The sequence below is a fragment of the Neopelma chrysocephalum genome, unplaced genomic scaffold (genome assembly GCF_003984885.1).
Source record: "Neopelma chrysocephalum unplaced genomic scaffold, ASM398488v2 Primary Assembly neopelma1_42b, whole genome shotgun sequence".
NCBI lineage: Eukaryota > Metazoa > Chordata > Aves > Passeriformes > Pipridae > Neopelma > Neopelma chrysocephalum.
The window spans coordinates 2,789,366-2,815,084 of record NW_020897701.1 but is presented as its reverse complement, the minus strand read 5'-3'; the positions used below and the strand labels follow the sequence as shown (position 1 = coordinate 2,815,084).

Here is a 25,719-nt window from a genome sequence, read left to right as displayed (position 1 = left end):
GCAGGTTCCGTGGTCAGGGGTGAGTTGCCTGTGGCCAGTGGATGAAGGCTGTGTTCAGACTGAGCTGTGACTGCTGGTGCGCTTGCCTGTTGGAGGTGGTTGTGGTTTAAAGCGAAACCTTAATTTCAGTTTTGTCTTTTATTCCCAGTGGTCATTTTCAAGAGCTCTGAGCTGCTCCCAAAGGTGTACAGAGTATAGCTACTTACTAGTTTTAGTGGCTATGTGGGACTCCTAGGGGATGGCTGTGAAGGTGGCCTAGTACCTAGAGACTTTACAAAGTAACATTAATTTTGAATTGACAGTTCAGCATGGCAAGCTCTGCATGGAGCAAACGAGCATTGAGGTGAGGAAGATGCTTTTGTGGGGTAGTCCATTAAGCTGAGCACATTGTGAGGATCAGACTAAACTGAGATGTGACGGCAAGTAACGTTCAGCACCAAATAAAGCTGCATCTCAAATCCTGTTCAGACCTGTCCTGTTTTGCCACACGCTGACTCAGATGTGGTGCTTGAATACTCCAGGAGGGAGCTGTATTGTTGTTGATCTAGGTTACATTGAATTGTGCTAATGAGATGATGGGAGACTTCTACTGGGCTTTTATTAGTGGGGTTTCACAAGCTTGTTTAAGTGCATTTCTGTAAGGCTCTGTATGAAAGCAATATCAAGATATCTTCCCCTTTACCCACTTTTAGGGTGATGCTTGCCAAGAGTCCAGTTTAGATAAGTATTTTTATTTGTGTTACATGAGGGAACGCAGACCTCCCAAGATCCCTCCTCCTTCACTTTCTGTAGAGGTTTCAGGTTCTTCCTGTTACAGTGTAACAGGAATAAAACAAAAGTAAAACGATGGTAGGACAGGGATTTGTGGGCCTCATGCCCACAAATGACTAATGACAAAATTAATATTGCAGGCTTTTGTCCTAACAGAATGCAAGATTATGGCACACTTCACTCAAGACGTCATCTCTTGAATGATCTGTACTAGTAACTCTCCGGTTTGTATGTGCTGAATTCCTGTTGGAGCATGTTCTTTGCATTTCTGGCAGGTGTTTTCCTCTCCAGCAATACACAGTGAGCAATGGCTATACGTATATAATACACTATATCTCCATCTGATGAAGGACAGATCCTGCCCTCTAGCAGGGTAGGGTTGTTGATGAACATCCTAAAAAATGAATTGGCGGTAGTTTCCACAGCATCAGAATCTGTTTGGCTTGAGACAGAGGTGCTTGACCTAATTTGCTTGCAATGTGTCTAGCTGTCTCTGCCCTATGAAGCCACACAGTGGGAAAATGTTGAAGGTGGACACAGTTATTGGGTCTTGCTTGACTTTGAGAGACCTATGCAGTGCTTTTGGTGCCTTTTTATCACTGCAAGGCTGGCAGCAGAGGACTGCTGGAGAGGCTGATTTGTCCCAAAGCTACCCAAAAACAAGTGTCCTCACATTTAGGAAGGCCCCTTGCTACATGGGCAACATGCAGAGGGTGTGCTTCCTGCAGCAGAAGAAATAGGCATGTCTGTCATGTGGTCTCTGAGACTTTATGGTGGACACAGCAGAAGAGCCGAGTTGTCCTGCAGTACAGACCATGAGTCTACATGGTGCAGCAGCACTCTGCTGCATCTCTAGATGTTGTGGAGCTCTCATGCTGAGCACTGAATACCTTGCTCCACTCCCTGTGGCCTCTTTCTCAAATGCAGCAGTCAGATATGGACAGCAAGCAGTTTTTCTCTGAACAGATAGTGTTAGAAAGCAAGGCCTTAGCAATATGCATAGCTGAAATGCACAGGCTGTACAGTGTGGAGGATGGAGAGGCAGGGACCTCTATGTGAGACTGGCTGCCTGATGACATTCCTTTACTCTGAGTATTCCCATTGCCTGTGTCTGAACAGTTGCGTTTTCATCTCATTAAAATTCTCAGATAAATCGAGATGATCAAGAATGAAGTACTAAAAAATGCGGTAATGGCTGGTGATAGCAATCCATTCTGATAAGCAGTCATCTCATATTGACCTTCCTGACATTTGCATTTGTATCTTTCCACTCTCTGTCTGTATTTATATTGTGTATAACTCACCAGTCTATACACATGTTCTCCTCTATTGCATTATGGGGAAAATAGCATAATTGTCTATCAAATTGCTAATCTTTGCACTTTTCAGGATTACTTCGTCAACAGATAATAATATGCAGCTGTACTTACTGTGGTGTGTGACAGGGAATGTTTCAAGTTATTTATGTCTTTTTCATTTGGTTCTTCCCCAAAAAAGAGCAGAGCAGCCGGGGCACTGTCTATACGGGAGCAAAGGGATTTGAGGCAGCTACATAACTTAGTTGTCCCCTCGCTTTTGTAATTCTTCATCCTCTTCCTTATCTGTGAAGTGGGGAGTGGGTCACAGGAGCTATGACCTTCCTTAGCAGGGGGATTTAGTCATGATGGGACCTATAGGAGCTGGAGCAGAAGAAATAGGGTGGCAGCTGAGCTGCTCAGCACACCTCCGTTGAGAGATCTGCAGTGTGGGAGGCATCTTGCAAATTGCAGACTCGCCCAGGAGTAGCCCAAGGGCATGGGAAATCATAAATCCAGAAAAACTGGTCTCTGACTGAGCAGCAGCTGTGTGGTCCCAAACTCTCACTCAGTCATGGGGAGCTGTTCCTGGGCCTAAGCTGGTTTTAAAGAGCACTGTAGGTTGAGAGAACAACTGCTGGCTTGGCCTCCACTGCCTTATTGTGTGCTTTGAACCAGCCAGCCTCTGTCCCACTGTTAAACTTTTTGAGTGACTCCATCTTGCACCACCATATTGCTGAGCAGCCAGACCAGGAACAAGCAGTGAGAGCTGGGATAATCAGTTCTGGCTCAAAGTAGTCCCCAGGTAGTCCTTTGGATGGGTTGGCTTTCTTGGGGAAGCCTCATCTGGACTGTATCTTCTGGAAGCCAGCGTGCTGTATCCAGAGAGGAGCAAGCAGGTGAACCTGTCCATGCTGCCAGAACAATCCAGGTGGAAAGAGATGGACAAACTTAACCTGTTAATATGTCTGTGCTACTGCAATGAGAGGAAGAGATAGAGGATTTTGTGTGTGTTTCTTCTCCTGGTCTGCATAGAGTGTCTTACCTCCTTGCTGTGTGTGGTTATATTTTTGCATTGATTTTGCATGGCAAGGTTTTGGTATTGGGAGTGGGGGCAGGGAGCCCTACAGGGGTTGCCTCTGAGATGCTGCTAGAAACTTCCCCTCTGTCTGACAAAGCCAATGCCAGATGGCTCCATGACGGACCCACCACTGGCCAAGGCTGAGCCCATCAAAATCCTGTGCAGCAGCAATTGCAGTTGGAGTAGGTGGGTGCCTGAAGGAGGCTGTGATCCCTTGAGAAGCCTGTGTTGGAGCAGACTCTGAGCAGGACCTGTGGACCCATGGGAGCCCATGCTGGGGCAGGTTTGCTGGCAGGACTTGTGACCCTGTGGGGTCCCACGCTGGAGCAGTTCATGAAGAACAGCCTGTGGGAGGGACCCCACACTGGAGCAGGGAAAAATGTGAGGAGTCCTTCCCCTGAGGAGGAAGGAGCATCAGAGACAATTTGTGATGAACTGACTGGAACCCCCCCACGCGCCCCCCCCCCCACCGTGCCACTAGAGAGGGATGAGATAAAGTCAGGAGGGAAAAAGTCAAGAGTGAAGTTGAGCCCAGGAAGAAGGGCTGGGTGGGACAGAGGTATTTTAAGGTTTACCTTTATTTCTCACTACCCTTCTCTGATTTGATTGGTAAAAAATTAAACTAATTTTCCCAAGTCAAGTCTGTTTTGCCCATGACAGCAATTGGTGAGTGATCTCTCCCTGCCCTTATCTCAGCTCTTGAGCCTTTCATTGTATTTTCTCTCCCCTGTCCCATTGAGGAGGGGGTGATAGAGCAGCTTTGGTGGGCATCTGGCATCCATCCACCCACCACAATTTTATAGGCAGAACTGCTGGATGGGGTTGAATGTGCTGCAGTAGAGGGTGCTTGGTGGCAGGTTTCCAAACCAGGGAGTCAGCAGCAAGCACCAGGCCTACTTACACATGTTGCGTAATCAGATGAGTTTTCAGCTCCCCTTGCGTTTCTCTAAATCTTCCTTTTGAACAGCCTCTTTATTTGCCCGAGAGAGATTTTCATGCTCTTATTTCAGACAAGGATGCACGCACTAGATATGGAAAATTCCCATATCCATATGACTCCGGTATATCAAAGTGGCTAAACTTAGAAAATCTAGCAAAAAAGAGCTTCCCCTTCCTGTGATCTGACACAACATTTCTTGGTCACTGTTATTTTTACTATGGAACAGCTTAAATCTATTTTGGTTGGGCACTAAGTGATGGCTACAGTGAGAAAGAAGAAATCTGTTTCTGTGAAGTCAGGCAGCCGTGCTGCAGCTTCAGGGCTCTGAGGGCAGCCTGCTCAGGCTGAGCATGTGCCAGCACTGTGTTGGGGCCCCCTGACAGTCCTACTCAACTCTCTCGAGCCTTGCCCACTCGGAGAGGGTCTGTGGGGCTCAGAGCTTTGATGGCACTTAACTTTTTCAACATCTTATAATGAGCGGGAGTGGTGATGGATTTTAATACACACATGAAGACCCCACTACCTTACTCATCCTCCAAATTCTAGGAGGACAGCATAGGAAAGATGTTGTTTTACTGGCACCAAAGTGGGGAGACAACTTCACGCACAATGGGAATTTGTGGAAACTAGCCATGCCTCTGGTTTCACAGGTCTCTAATACATGGACTTCCTTTCACTGTACACTGTTAGGACCAGGACTGAGCCATCCCTGTCTGAAAAATGCACTGGTGTAATCGTGCTCTGCTGGAGCACCTTGAGCTCTTGTTGTCAGGAATATATAATTCAAACTTTCAAACTTTTTTACTAATTTTGGTTGGTTGGTTTTTTAAGCCATCTCCTTTGTTAAAACTGGCTCTGTGGAGCTTTGAGCTCATATTTTATTATAGCTGACTGCTCTGCTTCAGCAGCCTTCTGACTTGTTTCCAAACATCCCATACCTGCTTTCATTGAGATGGACTGAAGGCAAGCAATTGAGGTGTTGGGAAGAGACACCATTGCTTGCTGGCTGCAATATCCCAGAAATCTGTGAAGCAAGAATTTATGTCTCACTTTTTTATAATTTTAAGCTTCTGACAGACAGTTGTGTAGAAAGGTTCAGTGGGTGAAAATGGAGGCGATGCAAACCTCACTCTGAAACTTGAGTCATCTCCAGATACTTTTGCTCAGGTTCATGATGGCGCCAGAGGGATACATAGGGAATGAAACTGCAGTGTTCTTTGTCCTCACTAAAAGGTCAGTCAGATCTCTGTACCTGAATCTGTGCTGTCAGGAGTTTTGGGCAAGGAGTCTTGCTCATGCTGTCACATGAAGGATCATGCTGTGATCTAGCATTGGTGACATTTTCATGACAGCTTGAGTAAGGGAGAAGTTTGTAGTTTCTCAAAGGAGCATGCATGTGCCCTGAGGGAGCCCTACAGGCACTGAGGTGATCATTACTGGATTTTGACAAGATCTTAACTGATGCTTGCATAGGCAAATAATTCAGCTCAGCAAGTAGCTGCTGTGGTCAGCTTGCTAGGATGAGATGCTGAAATAAATGGTCAAGAGTTGAGTCTTGTGTGTCTCTTTTCCTAAACAACGTATTTGTGCTCCCAAGGCTCAGCCAAAGTAAAGACTTTTTTGGATGAAAGAAAAGTTTGGGAACCTTCCCCTGGGATCAAAAAAAAAAAAAGTGCCTTTCTCTGTCATCTTTTATAACAGAAAGCTACTATAAAGTTTTTGAAGCTGCCTGTTATTTTTAACTTGTCCTTTGTCCTTCACGGAAAGAAATCACATCTTCTCTGACAAAAGAGTGTTATGTACATACACACATGCACATTTTTGAGTGCCTGCAGTGAAGTTCAACACGGTGTTAAGAAAATGTTGCTGAACAAGGCAAACCATGCTAAAGTTATTCACATGGGATCTGATAAAAAAAAAAAGGTTGAAAATAAACAAATATCCCCCCCTAACAAACCATTGGGTTGGAGAGAGTGTGATGAGAGGAGATGCTTGATGAGCTGATTTGGGAAGTGCAGTAGGCTGGCTCTGAATCTGTGACTTGGATTTCTGGCCTAGCATTTTGCAGGTGCTAAAAGTGTGCTTCCCGTTAAAAGCTGGCAGCTGCCAGTGTGGCGGGGTGTCTGGCAAGGGGAAGCTGAGCAGCATGGCTGTTCACTTACTGCATGGCTGCTCCTGCCCCTGGGTAGCAGAGTGAATGCTGGCAGCATGGCCCTCATAGTTGCCCAGCCTATAGTTCATTGCCAGAATGGCATGACAAGTTGTCATGTTTTATGGCAGACCTATGGCCAGGCTCCAGGTCAGAGATTTATCATTGTTACCTGTGCTCCCTGAAGTATTTAGTGTCAGTATTTCCTTGAAACAGCACCTCTGGTTGAAAGCCATGTTGCAAAACAGCTTCTGCTCTGCAGCTGCTGCATTGTACAAGTTTTGTGCATGATTCTGCTTCTGTGGCATATACCAGGTGTATCCAGCCCCATCTGAATGTTGCAGGTGAGTGTTGGAACTGGGATCTGCCCGCAAAGTTGTGATCCTGCATTTTTGCCACTTGCTTTATGCTGCTTTATCCTCATTGCATAATGCAGCGTGATGCAGATAATCCAGTCATCATTACAAAAGGATTTAAAACTCCTTTTGAATCAGAAGTCATTTTTAATAAAGCTTTGCCTTGCTTGGAGGACTGTTCTCTTGGCTTGTGTGTTTAAGAAAAATGCAGGAGGCTGAGGGAGGTGAGAGGGAACCAGATCAGGGAGAAGGGAGACGGGTGCTTCTCTCTGGCTCCGAGGCAGCTGGTGGTGAAGTCCAGAGCTGTGGGACATGTTTCCACTAGCACCAAGCATGCAAAATCCTTATGTGTGCAGATAGAAGCATCTAGTAGATGTGTGCTTTCTCTGAATTTTTCCCTTACAGAGCAAACTTTTGGGGGGGAGTGGGACAGAAGGAAAGGCTTGCTCTAGTCCAATCTGGGTTATGCTTCCCCTTTCAACCCTCTGTGTCCAAAACACTGGTAGTCTTCTGGGGCCTCCTGCATCTCAAAACAAACTGTGGTCCTGGACAAAGTGCAGCAGGGGAAGGGGTGCTCTTTGCTTCTCTTCTAATGGCCATTTGTGTGTGACTGATCTTGTTTCTTTGGTTGTTGCTCTACCATTGTATTGTGTAAAGTGAACTATCTAAAATAACACATGAACTCTGAGTTGCTCAGAAACATGTCCTCCTCTCCTCCTGTATGCCAGCATTTTGCCCACTTTTCTGGCAGCAGCCAGCTTTTGAGCTGCAACACCTGCTTCACCTTCCCTTGGAGCAAGCCTGGCTGGGGGCCTGAACTCCAGTGCTGAATGACATTTGAGAGCAAGCATCCTGTTGCTTTATGTGTTTTTCAGTCCCAGTAGTCCTCGCTCTTGGGATATCTCAGCCATATGCTTAAGATGTCCCCGAGTCTCTCCTCTTTGATCAGTTTGAGTAAATGACTGGGAAGTTTTAAGGCTGGCTGTTCCTAAGACAGATCCCCTCTGAGGGGATTGGTACTGGGCATATTCAGAGGAGAGCAGCAAGCTTGCAGTTCAGGTAAGTTGGTGAAACATCTGAAGGAGAGGGGCCAGGGCTGTGTTGCAGTGACACTGGTAAGTATATCAGAGTTGTCACCTGGTGGAAATCTGCCTGGAGAAAACCTGGAAGTAATACAGGTATACAGCACAAATAGTTAAGGGACCAGGAAGGAGCTCAGCTCTGGGACAGTCCCTTGAGGGAACCGGCATCTCCTGGGAAGGTGCTGGGGAGTAGAGGAGACAGTGGAGGAATTGTTCTGCTATCAATACTGCTGCCTCCCTGGGACGCTGATGAGTTTTTTACAGGCCCCAGGGCTCTTTCCTGTTTCAGTAGCAAGCATGACTACCATAGAAGTGATTTTTAAGCAGCAAAAATGGATGCTGCAGTTTACCTTTGGACACTGAGAACCCAGACCAGATGGCACTTTGTGGGCAATGAGCTCTGCAGGAGTTAAGTAGCAAAGCTATTGTTTCTGAATTGGTGTGACTTACCATTGGAAGGCATTTCAGTGGCAGAATAAAAAGTAGTAAGAATTGGTTTTGGCAGAGATAGTAAAACAATCTATATTATTAAGTCTAAAAGTAAGCACTTTTCCTTGGGGAAAAGGTATTTTTAAGCAAAAGCTAGCTATTTTGTTGATTTACAGTTATTACTTGTCACTTGTTTGGATATTAGGGAACTAGAGGGTTCAGAGAAGAATGGTTAAATTATTGGAAGTGCTAAAGAATCACCACAAAAATTAAAAAAAAATATTTAAATGATTAGTTTTCATCTCCTCTGGAAAAGGGAACAATTAAAAGCTGTTAATAGTAAAAGGATAGACAAAGCTTTGTTCTTGATCATTGAGCAATACAAAGCCAGCAGCTTGCTCCGACTTCGAATACAGCAATTTTGGTAATAACAAAGATATTTAAAACCAAACAGAGAAGATATGAAACACAAATCAGTTCTCTACATCTGTTGGCACAGGGAAACTTGGGCTCTGAGCTTTGTGGAGTGCTTCTTGGGCACTGCCATGTGCACCAACAATGCTTTTATAGTGGCCTTATGCATGAGACCAAGAGGAGAGTTGGCCAGTGGTCTCAGTGCTCTGCTCCCTCTGATTTTAGCTGTATAGCTTGATGCAAATGTACACCACACTATGTCTGACAAGGAAGAAACACTTGACTAAGGATGTACTTATGAAACTTCAGTGTAAAGGGAAAAAATATATGCAGAGAAGCAAATTATGTCTGATGTCCTTGTAATTAAGGAAACTTCAGGTTCCTAGTCAGCTAATGCCATACCTGTGGTCAGCATGTAGTGTGGGGATTGTTATTAGCTAGTAGAAAGTAGGTAGCTTAGGAAAAGAGCCAAGGAGGCATTTTTTTTCAATTAAGCATGAGCTTAGAATGAATTCTGTGATGTACATGCATAGACCAAATTCTGCAGTAAAGTGACTTCAATACAAAGTCATGTTAATAGATTAAAACAGGGATTAGTTTAAGCCAGTTCAATAACCAGGTAAAACAATTGATTTAAAATTTGAGCATGAGCGGGACCTATGGTGTTTAGACTTTGCTCATTAGACTAGTCAATGATGAAGGGTAAAAAAAAAAAAAAGTTCCTGTGCTTAAGTGGGCTCTGTGTTTGACCAAAATAGCTTTCCAGAGGAGTATTGCGCATGCATCTCACCTTAAATGATCTGGGAGAGAATAGTTACCACCACAGGTTTGAAAATATAGCACCTTCCAATTCAGTTTGCAGAACACACTGAAGCGTTGGAATGGCCCTAAGGCAACAGCAACTCATGGAGCCAAGTTACTTTCACCTAGAAAGGAGTTTATTTAATTTCAGGGAAAACTGTTGGGCAGGACATGTACATGCATGTCTTGCATGTGTGTTTTGGTTTGTTCTCCTTTTTCTTGTCTGGCAAAAGGCAAGTAAATAATAAAAATATAAAAGCAAAAAGGTTACTACAAAGGAAACTCCATGTCTTTCACTCCCCAGCTGGACTTTGGTGAATTTCTAGAAGAGGGGCTTCATGGCCAGGATCCTACCTTCAGGCATGGCATGCGTGGACATCTTGTGGCGAAGGAGCAAGTCAACAGGGAAAAAAACTTGACCCAAGTGCTCTTCCAGCCTTTGTCTGTCTTCAGCACAGAAATTTGTGTCTTCAATAATGCTTAAAGACACTTTGCCAGTAAATGGTCTGGTCTCTTTGTGAACCCTTGTATTGCAGCAGGGAGTTCTGCAGCTTGTGCTTCCTATTGCTTTTCAAGTGCACCACACTGTACCTGTGTCGAGGCTTTCTAGTGTTTGAGTTGGAGCAGGCAGAAAATAATCAGTCAGTTCAGGGTGCAATACTGTAGCTAGACTATTGTGAGGAAAAATATCTTGCAGACTTGCCTAATTCTCTAAATTTAGCGGAAGGGCAGGCAGAGGTCTGGCCCTGCCTCATAAGTTGCATAAGGCTGAAAGTCAGTGGGACTGAGTCTTGTAAGCCCTGCTCCAGGGGCTGGCTTTTCACATGGCCAGCTATTAATGTGTTGTGACCCAAACATAAGAGCCAGAGAGGTAGCAGGATACTGGCCAGTCCTGGTAGCTCCCTCCAAACTTCAGTGAACCCTGCTTGTTAACTTTGTTTATTGCATTAATGGCATTGAGAGCTCTTCTTTTTCCTTTAGTGGAACCTGCATTGTGCTGATCATCTGGATGAAAGAAGGCTCAGCATCTCCACTGTGATGGAGGTGTAATAGCTTTGGAATTACTGTTTAGAAAGGTGGGCTCAGACTGATGGGCATTGTTGCTGTTTGAACTGTCTGCAGCCACTGTTGTCTGGAGTTCAGGTGGATGCTCTGTGTGCAGTCATGCCTTGCTGTTACTGGGTGAGAACAGACAGGTTGGGGCTGGCTGCAGCTTTCTCTCCAGCTGGTGCCTTGCTTTGGCAGATTGAGAAAGTGCTCTTGGCAGATACGGCTGAAGGGGTGGAATTAAAAATAACCAAAAGGTAGATTCTGGGCTTGGTTACTCAGTGACAGGCCTGTTTCTATTCTGGGATGAGGATAATTCGCACTGAGCTCATTACACCATGAGTCTCCCTTAAAATGCCTTGACAGTCAATTTCGTTTCAGCTAATAAGGTCCTAAAATGTTAATGAGGCAAATCAATTTTTCATGGCTTTGTATTGCAGTCGTCAGAAAGTGCTGTGTTGCAATCTGCTAATTCAAGAAGCTTTTTAGATATTAGAAAGACAGCAAAATATTTAGCAATTTGGAGGATGCTTTGTTTTCTCAATTTCTCCCCAGTGCCTCCTCTCATTTTTCTAAGCCTTTATGCTGTGCTATTTGCTTGTCCCTTTTGGTCACATCCTTTCTCCAATGTCTGCTCTGGTCAGTAATGGGAGGACGTGGCTTGCTCCCACCTTCCCCACTGCACAGGGAGAAGGATGGAGTGCCCAACAGAAAAGGTAGAGTTGAAGCTGGACAAGGGAAGCTACACATGCTGAAATACTATTTGAAGTACACTGAGTTTGATGGAACAGAGTGGAGAAATGACATCATGTTCATCCTCCTCCCTCATTTTTTTGGAAGGGGCAGTGGTGTCAAAACTCACAGCCTTCTCTCCTCATGGCAATTTGCTGAGATGTCAGTGTTACCTGGCATAAATGCTGTCTGCTCAGTATTTCATGGTTGCTGAAAGAGGAGAGAGAAGTTGCATTCATGGTTGGTAGATCAGTTACCCACACTGGCTTAGGAATAGGTTAGATGCCAACCGTCCTTTCTCTGAGCTGCTTATGTGATACTGTCAGAAGGTGACAGAAGGGCTCAAACTTTCATGACTACTCCTGGAGTTATTTTGAAGGAGCTGTTTTGATCATTTTCTACTGCTCTCCACATTCTCATTTGTGAGTATGCAGATAGTAAGTACCAAATCATGTGGTTTGGGAAATGCATGGGGTTTTTTGTTTTACTTTTAATTGAATTCCAGTTCTAACTATAATTAACTTCTCTGTGCCTGAGAAGAAGATAATTAACTAATGTCTTGGGACAAACGCAGATTTTTCCAAGTTTTATACTTGGAAACCTTGTACTGTCACACTGGGAAAGGATGATCTCAAATAACTCCTGAGGGGATATTAGTGTATAAGTTGTAAATTGGTACTTTGAATAATTATCCTCCTGTAGCTACTGAGTCAAGCATCCAGAATGCTTTCCTCACAACTCCTCCATGCAGAGGTATTCTCAGTTCAGTGCCAAAGGCTTCACTAGAGCTTTTGCAACCACTCAGGTGTGCCAATGTCCTCTTCTCCTGTGATAGTGATGGGTTAAGATCTAGCTGACCCTATAATGACTTGGGGAAGGAGCAGGGTATTTAACCCCCTTAAGCCTTTCAGACCATAGCTGGTGTTTGTGTGACTCTCCCCTTCCCTGAGTGGCTAAAATTAGAGTTAGTGATTGCCAGGTAGAGCATCTGTTTCCATGTGTCTCCTGGACAGGCCCTGCAGAGCACCTTAGCCTTTGACACAGCCCCAGGCTTCCTGCCAGGGTAATTAGTCTGGTAGCTCCATGGGTAGGAGATAAAGTGCAGGGTGATCTCAGCTGCTGTGGGGAAGAGCTGCCTGGGCTTGAGCTGAGCGCAGCTTCTACTGCAGGTCTGGGGTTCCTGGCCTGGAAAACTGTGGCTCCAAGCTGAAAAGCACTGCTGTCTGTTTCCAGAGGTTGTTTTGTGTTTCTGTCATCTCACATGAATTAAGAGCCTTAGGAAAACAATTTCCTGTGTAGCCAGCTGGGAGAATATTCAAGGTGAGCCATATATATATCAACACCCAGAGCTGTGAGGCCTGGAGATGACGTGATGGCTCGACAGACACCTGGTCCTGTGAATGCAGGAGCTGGAAAGCTCTCCAGTGCTTGGATCAAGCAGCAGCTCCATGGCTGAGCCTGCCCCTCTGGCAGTTGTGATGCTCTAGAGTGGAGCTGAGCACCCCCAGGAGACTGCTCTGTGTTCAAGGAAGGTGTCATTGTTGATGTTTTTGGTCTTGAACCCTTCAAAGGAGAAATGGCAAATTGCCATCGGTTTCTTTTGCATATTTTGGAAAGCTCTAACCCTCTCCCTTGCTCTTCATATCCTTTTCTCTGTGCTATTGGCTTCTGTTCTTGGGGACTTACCTCTGCAGGCTAGACCTTTGCCTTGCAACTGGCTGCCTTTCCCACTCCACATTTCCAGAGCAAGCTTTCTTTTTGTTTTTCTTTTTAAACTGTATTAAATCCCAGGCTCATTTGTTCCTGAGTATGCGCTCATGTGCCACCCCTGATGGGTGGTTCTGCTCACCGGCGTGCCATTGTGATCAGTGGTTACCAACAGAATTGTCTTCTCTGTTGCTTTTTTTTCACAGCAGTCTCTCCCACTAGGGCACTTTCACAGGGTGGAATTTTTGTTGTTGTTTTTGTTTGCTATTATTAAGCTGCTTTAACTGGGACTGCAACCTGAGGCTTATGAAACTTTTGTTCATAATGTGCATTTCACCATACTCTGCTCCCTTCTGTGATTTCTCTGCTTTCAGCTTCTTTATTTTTGCTATATTTGTAGCCAGGAGAACAGCCTCCAGTGAGAAGAAAATTAAATCCTAACTTGGAGGTCTCTATCCAGTCCTCTGCCTCAAGCAGGCCAAGTAGATAAGGTCGCTCAGGGCTCCAGAAATAAATCAGCTGCAGAGTTCTATCTTTCTGGGGAATATTTTTGTGCGTGACATGCAGGCAGTGCTGTGAGGAGCATATTAAAAATTCATACCAGTACAGAGCAGTATTTTCTGTGCGCAGTGCTTGAGAATAAGCTTGTGCATCATGCACAGCAGCATTTGTATGAAGCAAGTAATTAATTTCATCTAAGCAGGGAGTAGCAAAGACAAGATTTAAAGGGCATGGAGTAGAAGCAGGCTTGTTGTGAGACACCATCTCCTTCCTCCTCCTTCTGCCAAGACTCCTGGCAGATTTCTTCTCTACTGTAGAGCTGGCTGCAAGATTCCTGTGTGAGGGCATTTGCCTGTGCTTACAGCAAAGGGGGAAATCTGTGCACATGGCTATTCGACTCATCCTGCCTCTGTGACAGCTTTGATCTAATTGTGAGAGTGCTCTGGCTATTGAACCTCAAAACAACTAACAGCCAGGTAGAGAAGCTGTAGCTTCTCCAACCCCAGTCTCTTTGCAGTTGTTTGGATGAAAGGGGGTAGGACTGCATGCAAAGCAAAGGGGTGTCATGTAAGCCCTGTTTTTTGACTGCTATTGGAAACCAAGCATGGGACGTGTGCTTTTGGTATGCAGGCAGTGTTTAAGTGTTCTCTTCTCTACTTTCCTGAAGGCATGACTGCTGAGTGCTATGCTGAGAGATGTCACAAGCAAAGATTAGTCAAGGGAGGCTTGACGCAGAGGCAGTTGAGGCTGAGATATCTCCTGTCAACTCCACTTGCAGTGGTTGCTGTCTGAAGCCCTTCAGCAAGGAGGAAGAGTGAGAAGGGATTTAGGGTAGGAGAGCATATGAGCAGTGGGGTTGCAAAAACCGTGGTTGAAGCAGCTCTGGGACATGTGGTGGAGTGAGTAGGTCAGTGCTGAAGCAGGGCAGCTGTAGGAGCAGCTTGGTTTTGGCTGTCTCATGCCCCTGTCATGAAGCATGGGCGCTGTCTCTTCAAGGTCTCTAGCAGACTGAAGAGAGAGAAGTGGCACCACAGAGCCAGGGCCATGTCCTGCTCATCCACTGCTTGCTGCAGTGTGTCCCAGTGGGGCCAAGACAGCAGGAATGACAGCATGAAAATGACAAATATCATCAGGCTGATACTGTGCAAATGTCTTCTCCTGGGAGCTCTGAGATGTCATGGCAGGCTGGACAGAGTGTCTCATCCTTAGGCCCTTGCTGCAAATTCTTGATATGTGAACAGGGAACCTTGTGCCACTTAGCACAGCCATGTCAGTGGGAGCTGTGTGAAGGCAAATGGTGGGATTTTCTTCCTTGTATTCAAAACTTTACTCTCTGTTAAGCAGCCAAGTAGGCTTACAGCTGGCTTTGTCTGGCTGCCAGCATGGTGTAACCAAACACTTCTGCAAGTACTCGCTTTTCTTGCTATCAGCCTCCCTCCTAACTGCCTGATTTGTCATGGGTATCTGGCATTTCATGGGTATTTCCTAAACGTCAGGGAAGCGTGCTTTTCAGCAAGTGTGGGTCTGATGGCTGGCAGGAGCTCTGAGGGAGGCATCCTTCCCCAAATCATAGTAAATCAAGGACAGAAGGTATAATGTGGCTGACTGTGTATTTCACCAAAAATTGTAGTCTGATGCTTTTCCATGTTTCTGGGCGTATAAGGCAGTAGAAATGTCTTCTTTGTGCACTGAGTGGTGATACCCAGTTAAGCTCCGTCTGGCACATGCAGTTATTGGCTGCAGGCGTTGGCCTGGCCTGGGAACCCAGTGCAAGTGGCACTAAGTTGGCTGTGTCTATTCTGTGATAAAACAGTGGCAGTGGAGAACATCTTGCTTACATAGGAATATCTGCTTCAGGTGAGCTGGCTAATGCTGTGAGGAAACAGGCCTTTCTAGTAGAGCTTTGAGCATGGCTGAAGGTTTTTCCCTGCGACTGCCCACGTGTAGCAGGTTTCTTTTAAATGATGTAGGCAGCGTGACTCACTCAGCCCATCTGCCTGGGTGGAGTTTACAAGCCAGCTTATGCTGTGGCCAGACTGACCATGGTAGTTTCATATCAGGGTCTTGGTTTGTGTCTCAACCTTAGCCTGCTGTACAGCACATTTTACCCAGTTGTGGAGACCAGTTTCTATGCCAAAGCATCGAGAAGGTGGCCATGGGACAGATACAACTTTTCTGCACTATTTGTGCCATTGCAAATGGAGAGGCAGCAAAGGAGCATCTTCCAAAGCATCTGCTTTCTGTTTGCAGGTGCTTTTAACCAGGCTTGGCAGGTGCCTCTCTGCTATCAACTGAACTGGGACTTAGATGCATCTAAACATCAGGCTTTGGTCAGCAAATACCCAGCTTTAAAGTGCCTTTGCAAATAGGGCTCATGCTCTCAAATCAGATGAATCATCTGAAGTGATGCAGATTTGTCTACTGAAAAGCGAGGTTGTTCTTTTAACACTCAACTATCTTAGTCTTTAGTCTTAAGATGAAGTAGTTGGAGTTTTGGTTAAAACCTTAGTGGCTTCTGTGGAAATTAACATTAAAACCAAGTCCAGGTCGAGACTAGGATAAGCTTTGTGGTTGTGTGTGTGCCATTGTAGGCAACCTTTCAGAGAGGACAGGCGGAACTGAAGTTTCCAGTAAAATTTGTGACATGCTCATGGAGGAATGTGCAACCAAAATACAGACTGGGTAGCCTGTACACAGGGACAGAACAAGTGCTGCAGACATGAGCTGCTCCAGCTGCATTTAAACTTTGCAGTTAAACCAAGCAAACACCACCACATGCCAGGCACTTAGCTTTTCCTTTTGTATCAATCAGTACAATACTTCATTGGGTCTCCTCTTCCCCACCCTACTGTAGCCCTGAAGACTTCTATTTCTAATCTCCTACAGTTTGAATAATTTCTGAATAGAAATGTGAGGTTTCTGAAACCTCTAAAAGATTCTGGACCTGGAGAGTTGTATCTAAGCGGTGCGTCTCAATGCTTGTTACAGCTCTAAGATTGCATATTGCAATCGAATTTACACTGGCTTTTATTCAGCAATGATGTGAAATGTGATTTAGACAGTTATACCTGGTTTAGTATTGCGATGAGTTTGTGCAGCAAAGATGACAAGTTTGCAAAGAGAAGGGGATGAGAACACTATAGTGAAAAAGCAGTGGGACATCCTGTAGCTGAGAGGGGGAGGAATAGGAAGGATGCACAGATAACCTTCTGTCCACTTGGTGCACGATATATCTCACGGAGCAATTGTGAGAAAAGCCTTTCTCCTGAGGAACAGTGTGTATGACAGCAGGAAATGGGAGTGGGGCTGGAAGAGATGTGGATGGGACTGGGAACAGAGTGAGGTGAGCTTTATCCCAGAGGCAACCTAGAGGGGAAGGTAAAACCATGAAGAAAAGGAGAGTGACTGAAGAGCAAAGGGAAGGGGTTTGCCTGCAAATCAGGCATCTGTATTACCCTACAGCTATGAGGGTATGCTTGAGAAATCACCGTCTAAGTATTTCTGAAGTGGGAAGATGGAAATGGGAATGAAGGCTCAAGCAGACAGACCAGTCTTATTGCACACCTCTTGTTTAAGATCTAATGGATATTTGCCCTGTCTTTAAAGCGCATAATGGTGCACTGATTTTATGACACATCTTTCAGAGATGGTGTTTTCAGTTAGCAATATTGAGTTTGGAAGTCATCCTGGAGTTGGAAACGGGGAACTGCTGGGACATGGAGCCCTGTGGCGTACGTGCTTGATGGAATGCAGTGCTGTTTTCAAAGGGTGACAGCTCATGTAATTGAGGACGCTGCCTTGCAGACTTAACTTTGAATTGCAAATCACCATCACGATTCTTTTTGTTTGGGAGAAGTGTCTTCCTTCCTTAAAAGCTGCTGTGCCAGTTCAGGTTTGAGTGTAGGTGTGAGACAGGGGAGATACTCAAACCAAATGTGAATTCAGATTGCAGACTATAGGAGCAAACTGGAATTACTGGCCCTACAAGTGGGGTATCTCTCAAGGGGAACTGTGTGTGTTCCTTGCCAAGCCCTCCCCTCTGTTTTCATTATATGAAATTACGTGCTTTGGAAAAACCAAAGGATTTCAGATCTACTATTTCATGAAAGTGAGAAGAGAAACTGTGTGAGAAGGAGAAGGAAGGAGCATTTGTAGGGGTTCAGGTATGATGGGGCTGACTGTTGTGCCATTGCTGCACAGGCTGGGCAGTACTTCTGCAAAGTGTGATTTCTTTACAGTTTTTCCTGGGGTGCCTGACAATCTCAGCTTAGACACAAGGAGACATTTTCTGATGTTCTTTAACAGGAGAGGAATTTATTGCAAGTGCATTTAAAAATAGAGGAGTCCAAGGACCATCTGTCTTGAGTGTTTTAGTGGAAGTAGGGACAGCTCATGGTGGCTGCTTGATTGATGGGTCCAGAGAGTTTTGTGTGGACCTGCGGTGGCAGCCCGCTTACAGCTGGCCTGCCTCTGTAAAGACAGTCACTGATTGAGCCAGTTGTGGCCTGGTGCCTCTGCTTTGGGTAGGTCTGTTTAGCAGCAATGTAGGCACACTCAGAAGAATTGAGCCCTTGCTGGGCATGGATGCTGTCATCCCATATTGCCTTTGAGAGCAGATCCTACCTGCCAGACAGGTATCAAGAGGTGTTTCTGTTGCTATTGGAGGTCTAAGGTGTGGCTGGACTATACTGAGGACGTGGCATATTGATGACTGGGGGATATGCCCTGCTGAGGCCAGTCATGTGTGGAGTGGAGCCAGGAGGAAACTTGATTTGCTCTGAGCGAGCTGTTGGGGAAGTGTTCCTCAGAGCCGGGCATATCCCGGCACCTGGCTTTCCCCTCTCACTGTGCTGACCTGTGTCTTGCCCCGAACTACACGCTGCAAGGGTGCCAGCAGTGGGGAGCTGCCAACTTGGCACTTGGGCAGCGGAGCTGACGCAACTCATTTCACAGAGGGAAACCATGCGTTGTGAGAGCCTCCCCACTGCTACTGACTCCATACAGAGCTCGTATTGCCTCCATTACGGAAGAGCTGACAGCTGGGAGCTAGATCCGCATGCTTAGCAGACTGTAGTGTAGCAAAGGGCCCTGACAGGATGCAGCAGCAGTCCCATGGCAGTTGTGGCAAGTGTACCCAGGGAGAGGGGCATTAGGGAATCTTCCATCTAGATGCTATGAATCTCTAAGGAGCTATCGAGTCAGAGTGCAGTGATTCAAAACAGAGATAGGAAAGATGGCAGATGTTACATTTGTGGCGACCAGCATGTCTCCAAGCCGTAAGCACCAGGACATTCACCATGGTTACATGGATGGGATTGCTTGGGTTGCAGGACCAGTAAGCCCTCTTACTGTGCTCACTTGCATCAGTCATGGATACCTACTTGGGGAGGGGAGGGGAAGGGGATGCTAAAAGCAAAAATTGCAAAATCTGCCTTGCTGATGGCTAAATATTTTTATTGTTTTCCTTTATTCACAGGAGAACTGCTGAGTCAGCCAAGACCAGAGGGACTGACGGAGATCATCTGTCCCAAGAACGGCAGCGAGCGAGTTAATGTTGCCTTGGTTTACCCCCCCACTCCTACTGTGATCAGCCCTTGTTCCAAGTGAGACCAGAAAGCAGACCTATTCCCCTGTCACTAGACTCCAGAAAGATTATGTAAAACATGCCCTTGCTAAGCAATTTTTTTCTGGAAGGTAGCAGCCCCAAAGCCTGGGGACTGTTCTAATTACTTGTGGATATAGACAGCCCACGCAAAGGATAAGAAGTACAGTGAAATGGGCTGAGGTGTTCTCTGAGCTGTGTTGCAGCAGATGTAAGACACATAGTGGGCAGGACAGATCAGGAGATTATGCAATCGAATGGGGTTTGGTAGGATGGGACCTTGGGAGATTTCTGTCTACCCACTGCTCCACGCAGGACCACCTTCACAGCCAGGTCGTATTGCTTGGGACCTGTATAGGTGAGGGTTGGATGACAAAGATGGAGGTGCTACCACCTCTGGACTCTAGAGTTACACTGTTCTCCTGGGGCAGAACTTTTTTTCCTTCTGTCCCATCTGAGTCTCCCTTATTACAGCTTGGCTTTCATTGCAACAGAGATGCACTGCTGGCTTGTCTTCAACATGTTCTCCCCCAGATCCCAGGCCAGCTGGACCCCAGGCTATGGTGGTGCATGGGGTTGTCCTGTTCTAGGTGTAGAGCTGTGCACTCGTCCTTGTTGAACTTCACAGCATTGTTGTTGGCCCAGTCCTCCAACTTGGTGAGGTCCCCCCTGAACAGAAGCACTGCCCTCTTGTGTACCTATAGGCTCTGTGTCCTTCATTCCACAGAGTGGGAATGTGCTTGGAAAACAGAGATGTACTGTGGTGGAAACAAACGTGTGTGGAACAACACTCACAAAACCAGCCAGTGCCTTGGCTTTTTGATGCCTATGCATCAAAACAGAACAGAAATTCAGCTGTGGTCTGTTCTAATTGGAGTGGTGCAAGGGAATTTGGTAGGGAGCTTAGAGGAGCAAGCTGAGTGTCTTGCTGGTGGCTGCTGCTGTACTGTATGTGAATGCCTATTTCACTTCAGTGTCTGACAGCAGCTTTGGATGCTGTTCTCTGTTCAGTACCATCCCATTCCAAAATACCACTTATCTTGATGGAGAATAGCTTTGGTGATGGGGGGGTGTTGGACTGTGTGTGAAGGTGATGTTAAAGTGCCCACCTGGGGCAGGAAACAAGGTTGCTGCTCTGATAGTGAGCCACAGGTCACTACTGCCTGTTCCTTCTGTGTGTGTACTTGGCACAGCATGTTTCTAACCTAAGGCTGCAGTTTTTGTTGTACTGTGCTGGCAGGCTATGCCTGTGCACTTGTCCTCCTGTCCTCCAGCCTGCCTTCCACAACGTCTGTTAACTGTGTCCCAGTTTCACAGTCACTTTGCTGGCAGGAAACTTGTGTTCTCAAAAAGGCCTGTGTTACTTTTAAAGACCTCGTCCTCCCTATTTAGAAGTCTAGAGAAAATTGTGTGTCTTAGATTATTCATCACAAGCATTATGGACCCTGCTGCTTGTGCTACATTACTTTTTCTTTATCCTTTCCTTTTCCAGATAAACCGTCAGTGCTGGTGCCAAAGGTTTTCCACCGGGCAGAACATGGCTGATGCTCTGCAGTGCTCCCATCTCTCCAGTTGTGGAGTTGTATGCTGACGGGGATCAATGGGACTTTGGACTCTGAAATGCTGTGGGGCAGGGGCAGCTCCCAGGTTGGGGCCTCATGGCTGGAGTGGATGCAGTCATCTGGAGGCTGGGAATCACAATGAGGCATGAAGCAAAGTGATTGCTGCAGATGGCAGGGCTGCTGGCCAGAGGGAAAGCACTGGGGATAGGTTTCTGTGGACCCATTGATTGCGTGTTGAAAAACCATTTGGATCTCATGATGAATGTAAAAATGTTCTTGGTACCATTTAATTCAGACCTGCTTGGAGGAAAGTATCTTGAAATGAGCTGTAGCTGGATTCCCTGGATTTGTTCCTGGACAAGTGAGTTTTGTGGCAGTTGGCCAAGGCTTTGTTGGGAAGTGGGTTGGTACTGTGAAACCTTTACAATTGCTCCACCACAAAACAGTTGGCTGTGTCCCATGCAGCAGACTTGGGCGGTGACTGGCAGAGCGGGAGGAGAAACAGGCTGGGAAATGTTTCCTGCCTTGTGCATTCACACATGCTGTGCCATGAAAGTGGTAAGGATGTGCTATAATCACACAGGGATGAAAGCAGGGCAGTCAGTGTGCCTCTGGCACCTGCCATTTGTTCCTTTTCCCTAGCCCCCAACAGCTCCTGGTCTGCTGTGTCTGGATGCTCTGGTACTGCCATTGTGGTACTCTCCATGCATTGTGTCCACTAGAGCAGTAAAAGTCTAGATCTTGGTCCTCCTCCTAGCAAAGCCACCCAGGCATCTTTGTGCAGAGATCTGGTGAAGCAATGTGTGGCTGTGTTGTACAAACTGGCCCTGATCCCCTTGGCAGCTGTGCTTCATGAGCAGCCATTCTCCCTCTCCAGATGTGGGAAAGGGCAGGCTGAGCACTGGCACCACAGTGCTGGTGTCTCCCCTGACTGGTGGTTTTGAGGATTTCTAAGATGTTGCTATCAGTTTGTGCCCTACAGCTGAGCCCTGGTAACTGTGCTGTATGAGTCCTGCTCCGTGAAAATATTTGATTTGGTATAAATCAACAGGAGGCAGGCATTTCCAGAGCCAGGATGCCTTCATCAGATGTGGATGGAGGTCTGAGAGATGAGGGACTTAAAATACTTGTGTCAACCTACAACTCCTAGCAATTTGGGGTGTGGTGGCAGACCTGGGATGGGTGGTATTAGTCAGCAGGCAGTGCCCACCAGGATGTGAGCTGGCCAGGCCTGCAGTCAGGGCAAGACAGTGACGTGCATCCTGCTGGGACCTGCTACTGTTGCACAGATGCTGTTCCCCTGGCTTCTGATCCTTCAAATACCAGCCTTGTGTTCAAGGCTGCAAATACCCCCATTGGCAAGAACTTAACACTGGGAAGTGCAGGGCAGAATCCACTCTAGCGGGAGATTGCAGAGGCCAGGTAGAAGAAATCAAGCCATGTACCTCACTTCAGGGGGGAAAGCTGCCAAATGAAAGCTGGCAGCTCAGTCAGCTTTGTGTCTCTTCAGGGTATCATTCCAGCTTGGGAGGGAGCTTGGGCTCAGATTTCATGTGTTGACCTGCCACCTCTGGCACTGAACCTTCTTATGCCAGTGAGAATTTGATTGTGCTTCTGTGTTGCTGTGGGTAAACTGGGGTCTCAGAATTGCCTATGGTGGCTGGAGGAAGTGGAAGGGAGGTGAGACCTTTGAATGGTGTCCGGAATAATGCTGGGAAACTCCCTTGTCCTAAGTCTTGCTGCCCATGAGACATGAAAGGCCCTGGTATAGGCAGAACTTGTGTTAGAGCATTCCTAGTGTCACCTGCCATGCTGGGTGGCCTTCTCCTCCTGTTTTGCTGCTACTCACCTCTCTTTCCATTCTCCATAGGAAGAAACTAGCGATTTGTTGCTGTGACGTTGCGTGGAAACCACATTGTAAAGAAACTGGAATCCTTTTCCAGCCGGAGGCCTGTTTCCCAGTGTGCCCATCTGGTCTGGGATGCGTGAGCACTGAAGGAGTGAGGACAGAGCAGACGTCTTACAGCCTGCTCCTTGGGACTGCAGCCCTCCAGCCGGGCCGGGCCACCTTCGCAGAAGCACGGCACTAGCTGGCCTTTGCAGGCACTCAGTCTGCTGCTGTGCACTGAAGCTGTAATGCTGGGAGTGTGGCAGGATGGAGGTTGATCTAGTTGGGTCTATTTAATATGAAACAGTGATTGCTCATCCGCCCACTGTTTAGTAGCTGGTGTAACTGTGTTTTCATCTGAATTTTTTTAATATGCAAAAGCCATTTAATTTTCTATGCAGTTCAAAAACATCTCCCCTTTGCAACTGCCAGGTGGGAGATCAGTGCAGGAGAACCAAGCCAAGTGGCTGATAGTACTTTTGATTTTGCTGTCACTGTCTTTTAAGGATGCATCCTTGAATCCTGTGCATAGTGTCCCTTTGCCGAGCTCCTGCCTCAGATCCCACTTAATATTCCTGAGCCCCAGGGATGCAAGCCCTGTATTTTTGAAGGATCTGTCATTTTTCATGAGTTAAGGCACAAGGAAAGAGGGCTTGAATGCAGTGCCCCAAGAGCAGATACCTGAGTTCAAAGCACGTGTTATGTTCCTGCTCTTGACCCTGCTCGGAGAGTTACCGAACTGTTAAAAATGACTAAGGCCTCTGTGGAGCACCCTGCAGCCTTTACTCAAAGTGTATTATAAAGAGGTCAGAAAGGACTGGGGACTCAGTTGTCTCCCTGTGGAGCTGACAATGAATCTAACCTCTTTGGAATAGGAGGAGCATCTGGTACTAGATGCCTACTTCACTTGAGAGGACTGTGCTGGTTTTGCTTATTGGTTTGCAGACCCCTTGCTTGTTGACCAGTTGTTTTCCTACTGAAACTGGTGCAGGCAGGTTTGGAAGCAGAGGTGACGAGCTGCTTTGCACTGCAGGACTTACAGCAGCTTGAAGATGTCCTGGAGTACCTTGTGTTATGCTCTGAGGCAAAACCTGGGATTCAAATCTGCATCCGTCCAAGTGAAATTCCCAGGATAACAGCTTTGCCTACTGTGTCTGTGTAACATGAAAAATTGCGTGTCCCTAAGCAGCATACAGATCTGTAGAGGTGAGTGAGAGGGAACCCTAAGGATGATGCTGCCCATCTAGGTCATCTTAGGGCTTGCAGGGGTACTTGGAGGCTTCTGGAAGCTGTAGAGGGTCCTGAGGGACACTTCTGCCTTAACTGTGCTAAAGGCAAAAAGGTCAGAGAAACAAGGTTGTTTCCAGCCTGCCACAAGGCCAGGATGCCTTTGACTAGTCTCCTTCCATAGCAGTGCTGTTCTTTCGGCATTCTGTCTCTGCTCTGAGCTTGGGGGATTCAGCTTTAAAAAGTTAAACAGAAATAGAGACTAGATTGGGGTTTAACATGCCTTATGGTCTCTCAGATCAGATGGAAGAGACTGGGGGCTGCAGAAGCATGGGTCAAATCCCTTGGAGCATCCCCCATGCCACAGTTTCATGGTGGCTGTGACAACTCAATAGTGTATTTGGGTACTGCTTTCCCAGGAACTCAAGATGTGCTTGGCTGTGCTGTAGCACTGGAGCTTATGTGGGGCCCCTTCCCCTTTGTACCTCTGAGGCAGTTAAAATTTGTCAAAGCAGTAGAGGCTTCTCACTGTGAGGAGACAGAAATGGTTTTGTCAAAGGGAACTGCAAACATTATTTAGGAGCTCACTAAGTGAGGCGAAAACCCACTGGCTCACTCCTGCAGAGCCAGATCCCAGAGCTTGGTTCTTCTCGCACCTTTTGGATGGGATCTTGGGCCGGCATCCTTGGAACAGCAGTGTGGGGAGGTGGAGATGCTGCACTGCAGTAAGCACAAGAAGAGGCAAGTAAGTGGGCCTCAGTGTAGCACTCATCACACGCTTCATGGCTCAGTTCATGGACTGTAATTGCAAGTATTCATATAATCTACATCACTGGGCAGGACTCTGCGCACACACACACACATGCATGCCCAGACATACACGCAATACACCCACACTTGCCCACACATCCTCGCCAAAATGACTGAAAATAAAAGTGATCTCAATCTCCAGGAGAGTCCTGGCTGTGTGATTTCTTTTTCCTCTTACAGTGCCTCCTTGGGCTCTGCCTCTGGAGTGGTCTGCACCTAGATCTTGTAGATCTGTGCTGTTAGCAGAATCATCAAGAGATTTTGCATCGACTGAATCTGAGCATAGAGCCCCATGTTTGGATTAGTATTGATGAACCATTGCCCAGTCCAGCAAGGCAGGTGATTTCTGCCAAACAGCTTTTTTCCCCGCTGCATTTAAGGTGTTTTGTGGGTTTGTGATGCCAGCTCAGTGCCTCACATTAGTACCATGTTTGCATTCGTGTAGAGCTTGGTTCCCTGCAAATCCTGCTCAAGTTCATAGCAGGGTTCAGAGGCAGAGCAGTAAGGCAGATGGGCCTCTGCTTGGCAACAGGGGCGTTAGCGGCAGCACTAGGAGGGTGAATTAAAAAAGGGAGCGAGTCTCCTCCCACTGCTGTGGTTTAACCCCCGCTGGCAAATAAGCACCACACAGCTGCTTGCTCACCACCACCCCCCGGTGGGGAAGTGAATAGGGAAATAAGTAAAACTCGTGGATTGCGATAAGAGCAGTTTAACAATGGAAACAAAGTAAAATATGATAATACTAATGATAATAATTGTAATGAGAGAGGAATAAAACCCAAGAAAGACAAGTGATGCAAAGTACAGTGTCTCACCACTTGCTGACCGATGCCCAGCCTGTCCTCCAGCAGCGATCAGCAGCTCCCAGCCAACTCCCACCCCCCTCAGTTTACAAACTGGCATGACTCTCTGTGGCATGGAATATGCCTTTGGCCAGTTCAAGTCAGCTGTCCTGGCCATGCTCCCTCCCCAGCTTGTCCACCTTCTCATGGGAAACTGAAAAGTCCTTGACTTAGAGAGTAAACACTACTGAGAAACAACTAAATCATCAGTGTGTCATCACGTTTTTGTACTAAATCCAAAAAACCACAGCACTGCACCAGGTCTAAGAAGAAAATTAACTACCCAGATGAAACCAGGAAACCCACAGTACTGAGCAACTGTGTGCAACCCCACTTCCACCACCTCTCTCATCTGGAGAAGACAAGACAGACCTGTGTGGCATGCACACCGAACACAACAGGTCTAAGAGAAGGGATATCTGCATCTGTAACAAGATGCTGTCATGCCAGAATGAGACAGGAGGCATGACTGCGGGTGGGTGG

General features: G+C 46.6%; 1 protein-coding gene across 1 annotated transcript in view; it reads left to right on the top strand.

Moving 5' to 3' along the window:
- The window catches only part of MFHAS1 (malignant fibrous histiocytoma amplified sequence 1), a 45,395-nt gene extending 20,860 nt beyond the window's left edge, over nucleotides 1–24,535 (top strand). The window contains exons 3-5 of the mRNA XM_027677160.1: nucleotides 18,782–18,908; nucleotides 20,400–20,830; nucleotides 22,340–24,535. Of these exons, the coding sequence (XP_027532961.1) occupies nucleotides 18,782–18,908; nucleotides 20,400–20,403 (131 nt within the window). The 3' untranslated portion in view covers nucleotides 20,404–20,830; nucleotides 22,340–24,535. The remainder of the gene's footprint in view (nucleotides 1–18,781; nucleotides 18,909–20,399; nucleotides 20,831–22,339) is intronic.
- The last annotated feature ends 1,184 nt before the right edge of the window (nucleotides 24,536–25,719 follow it).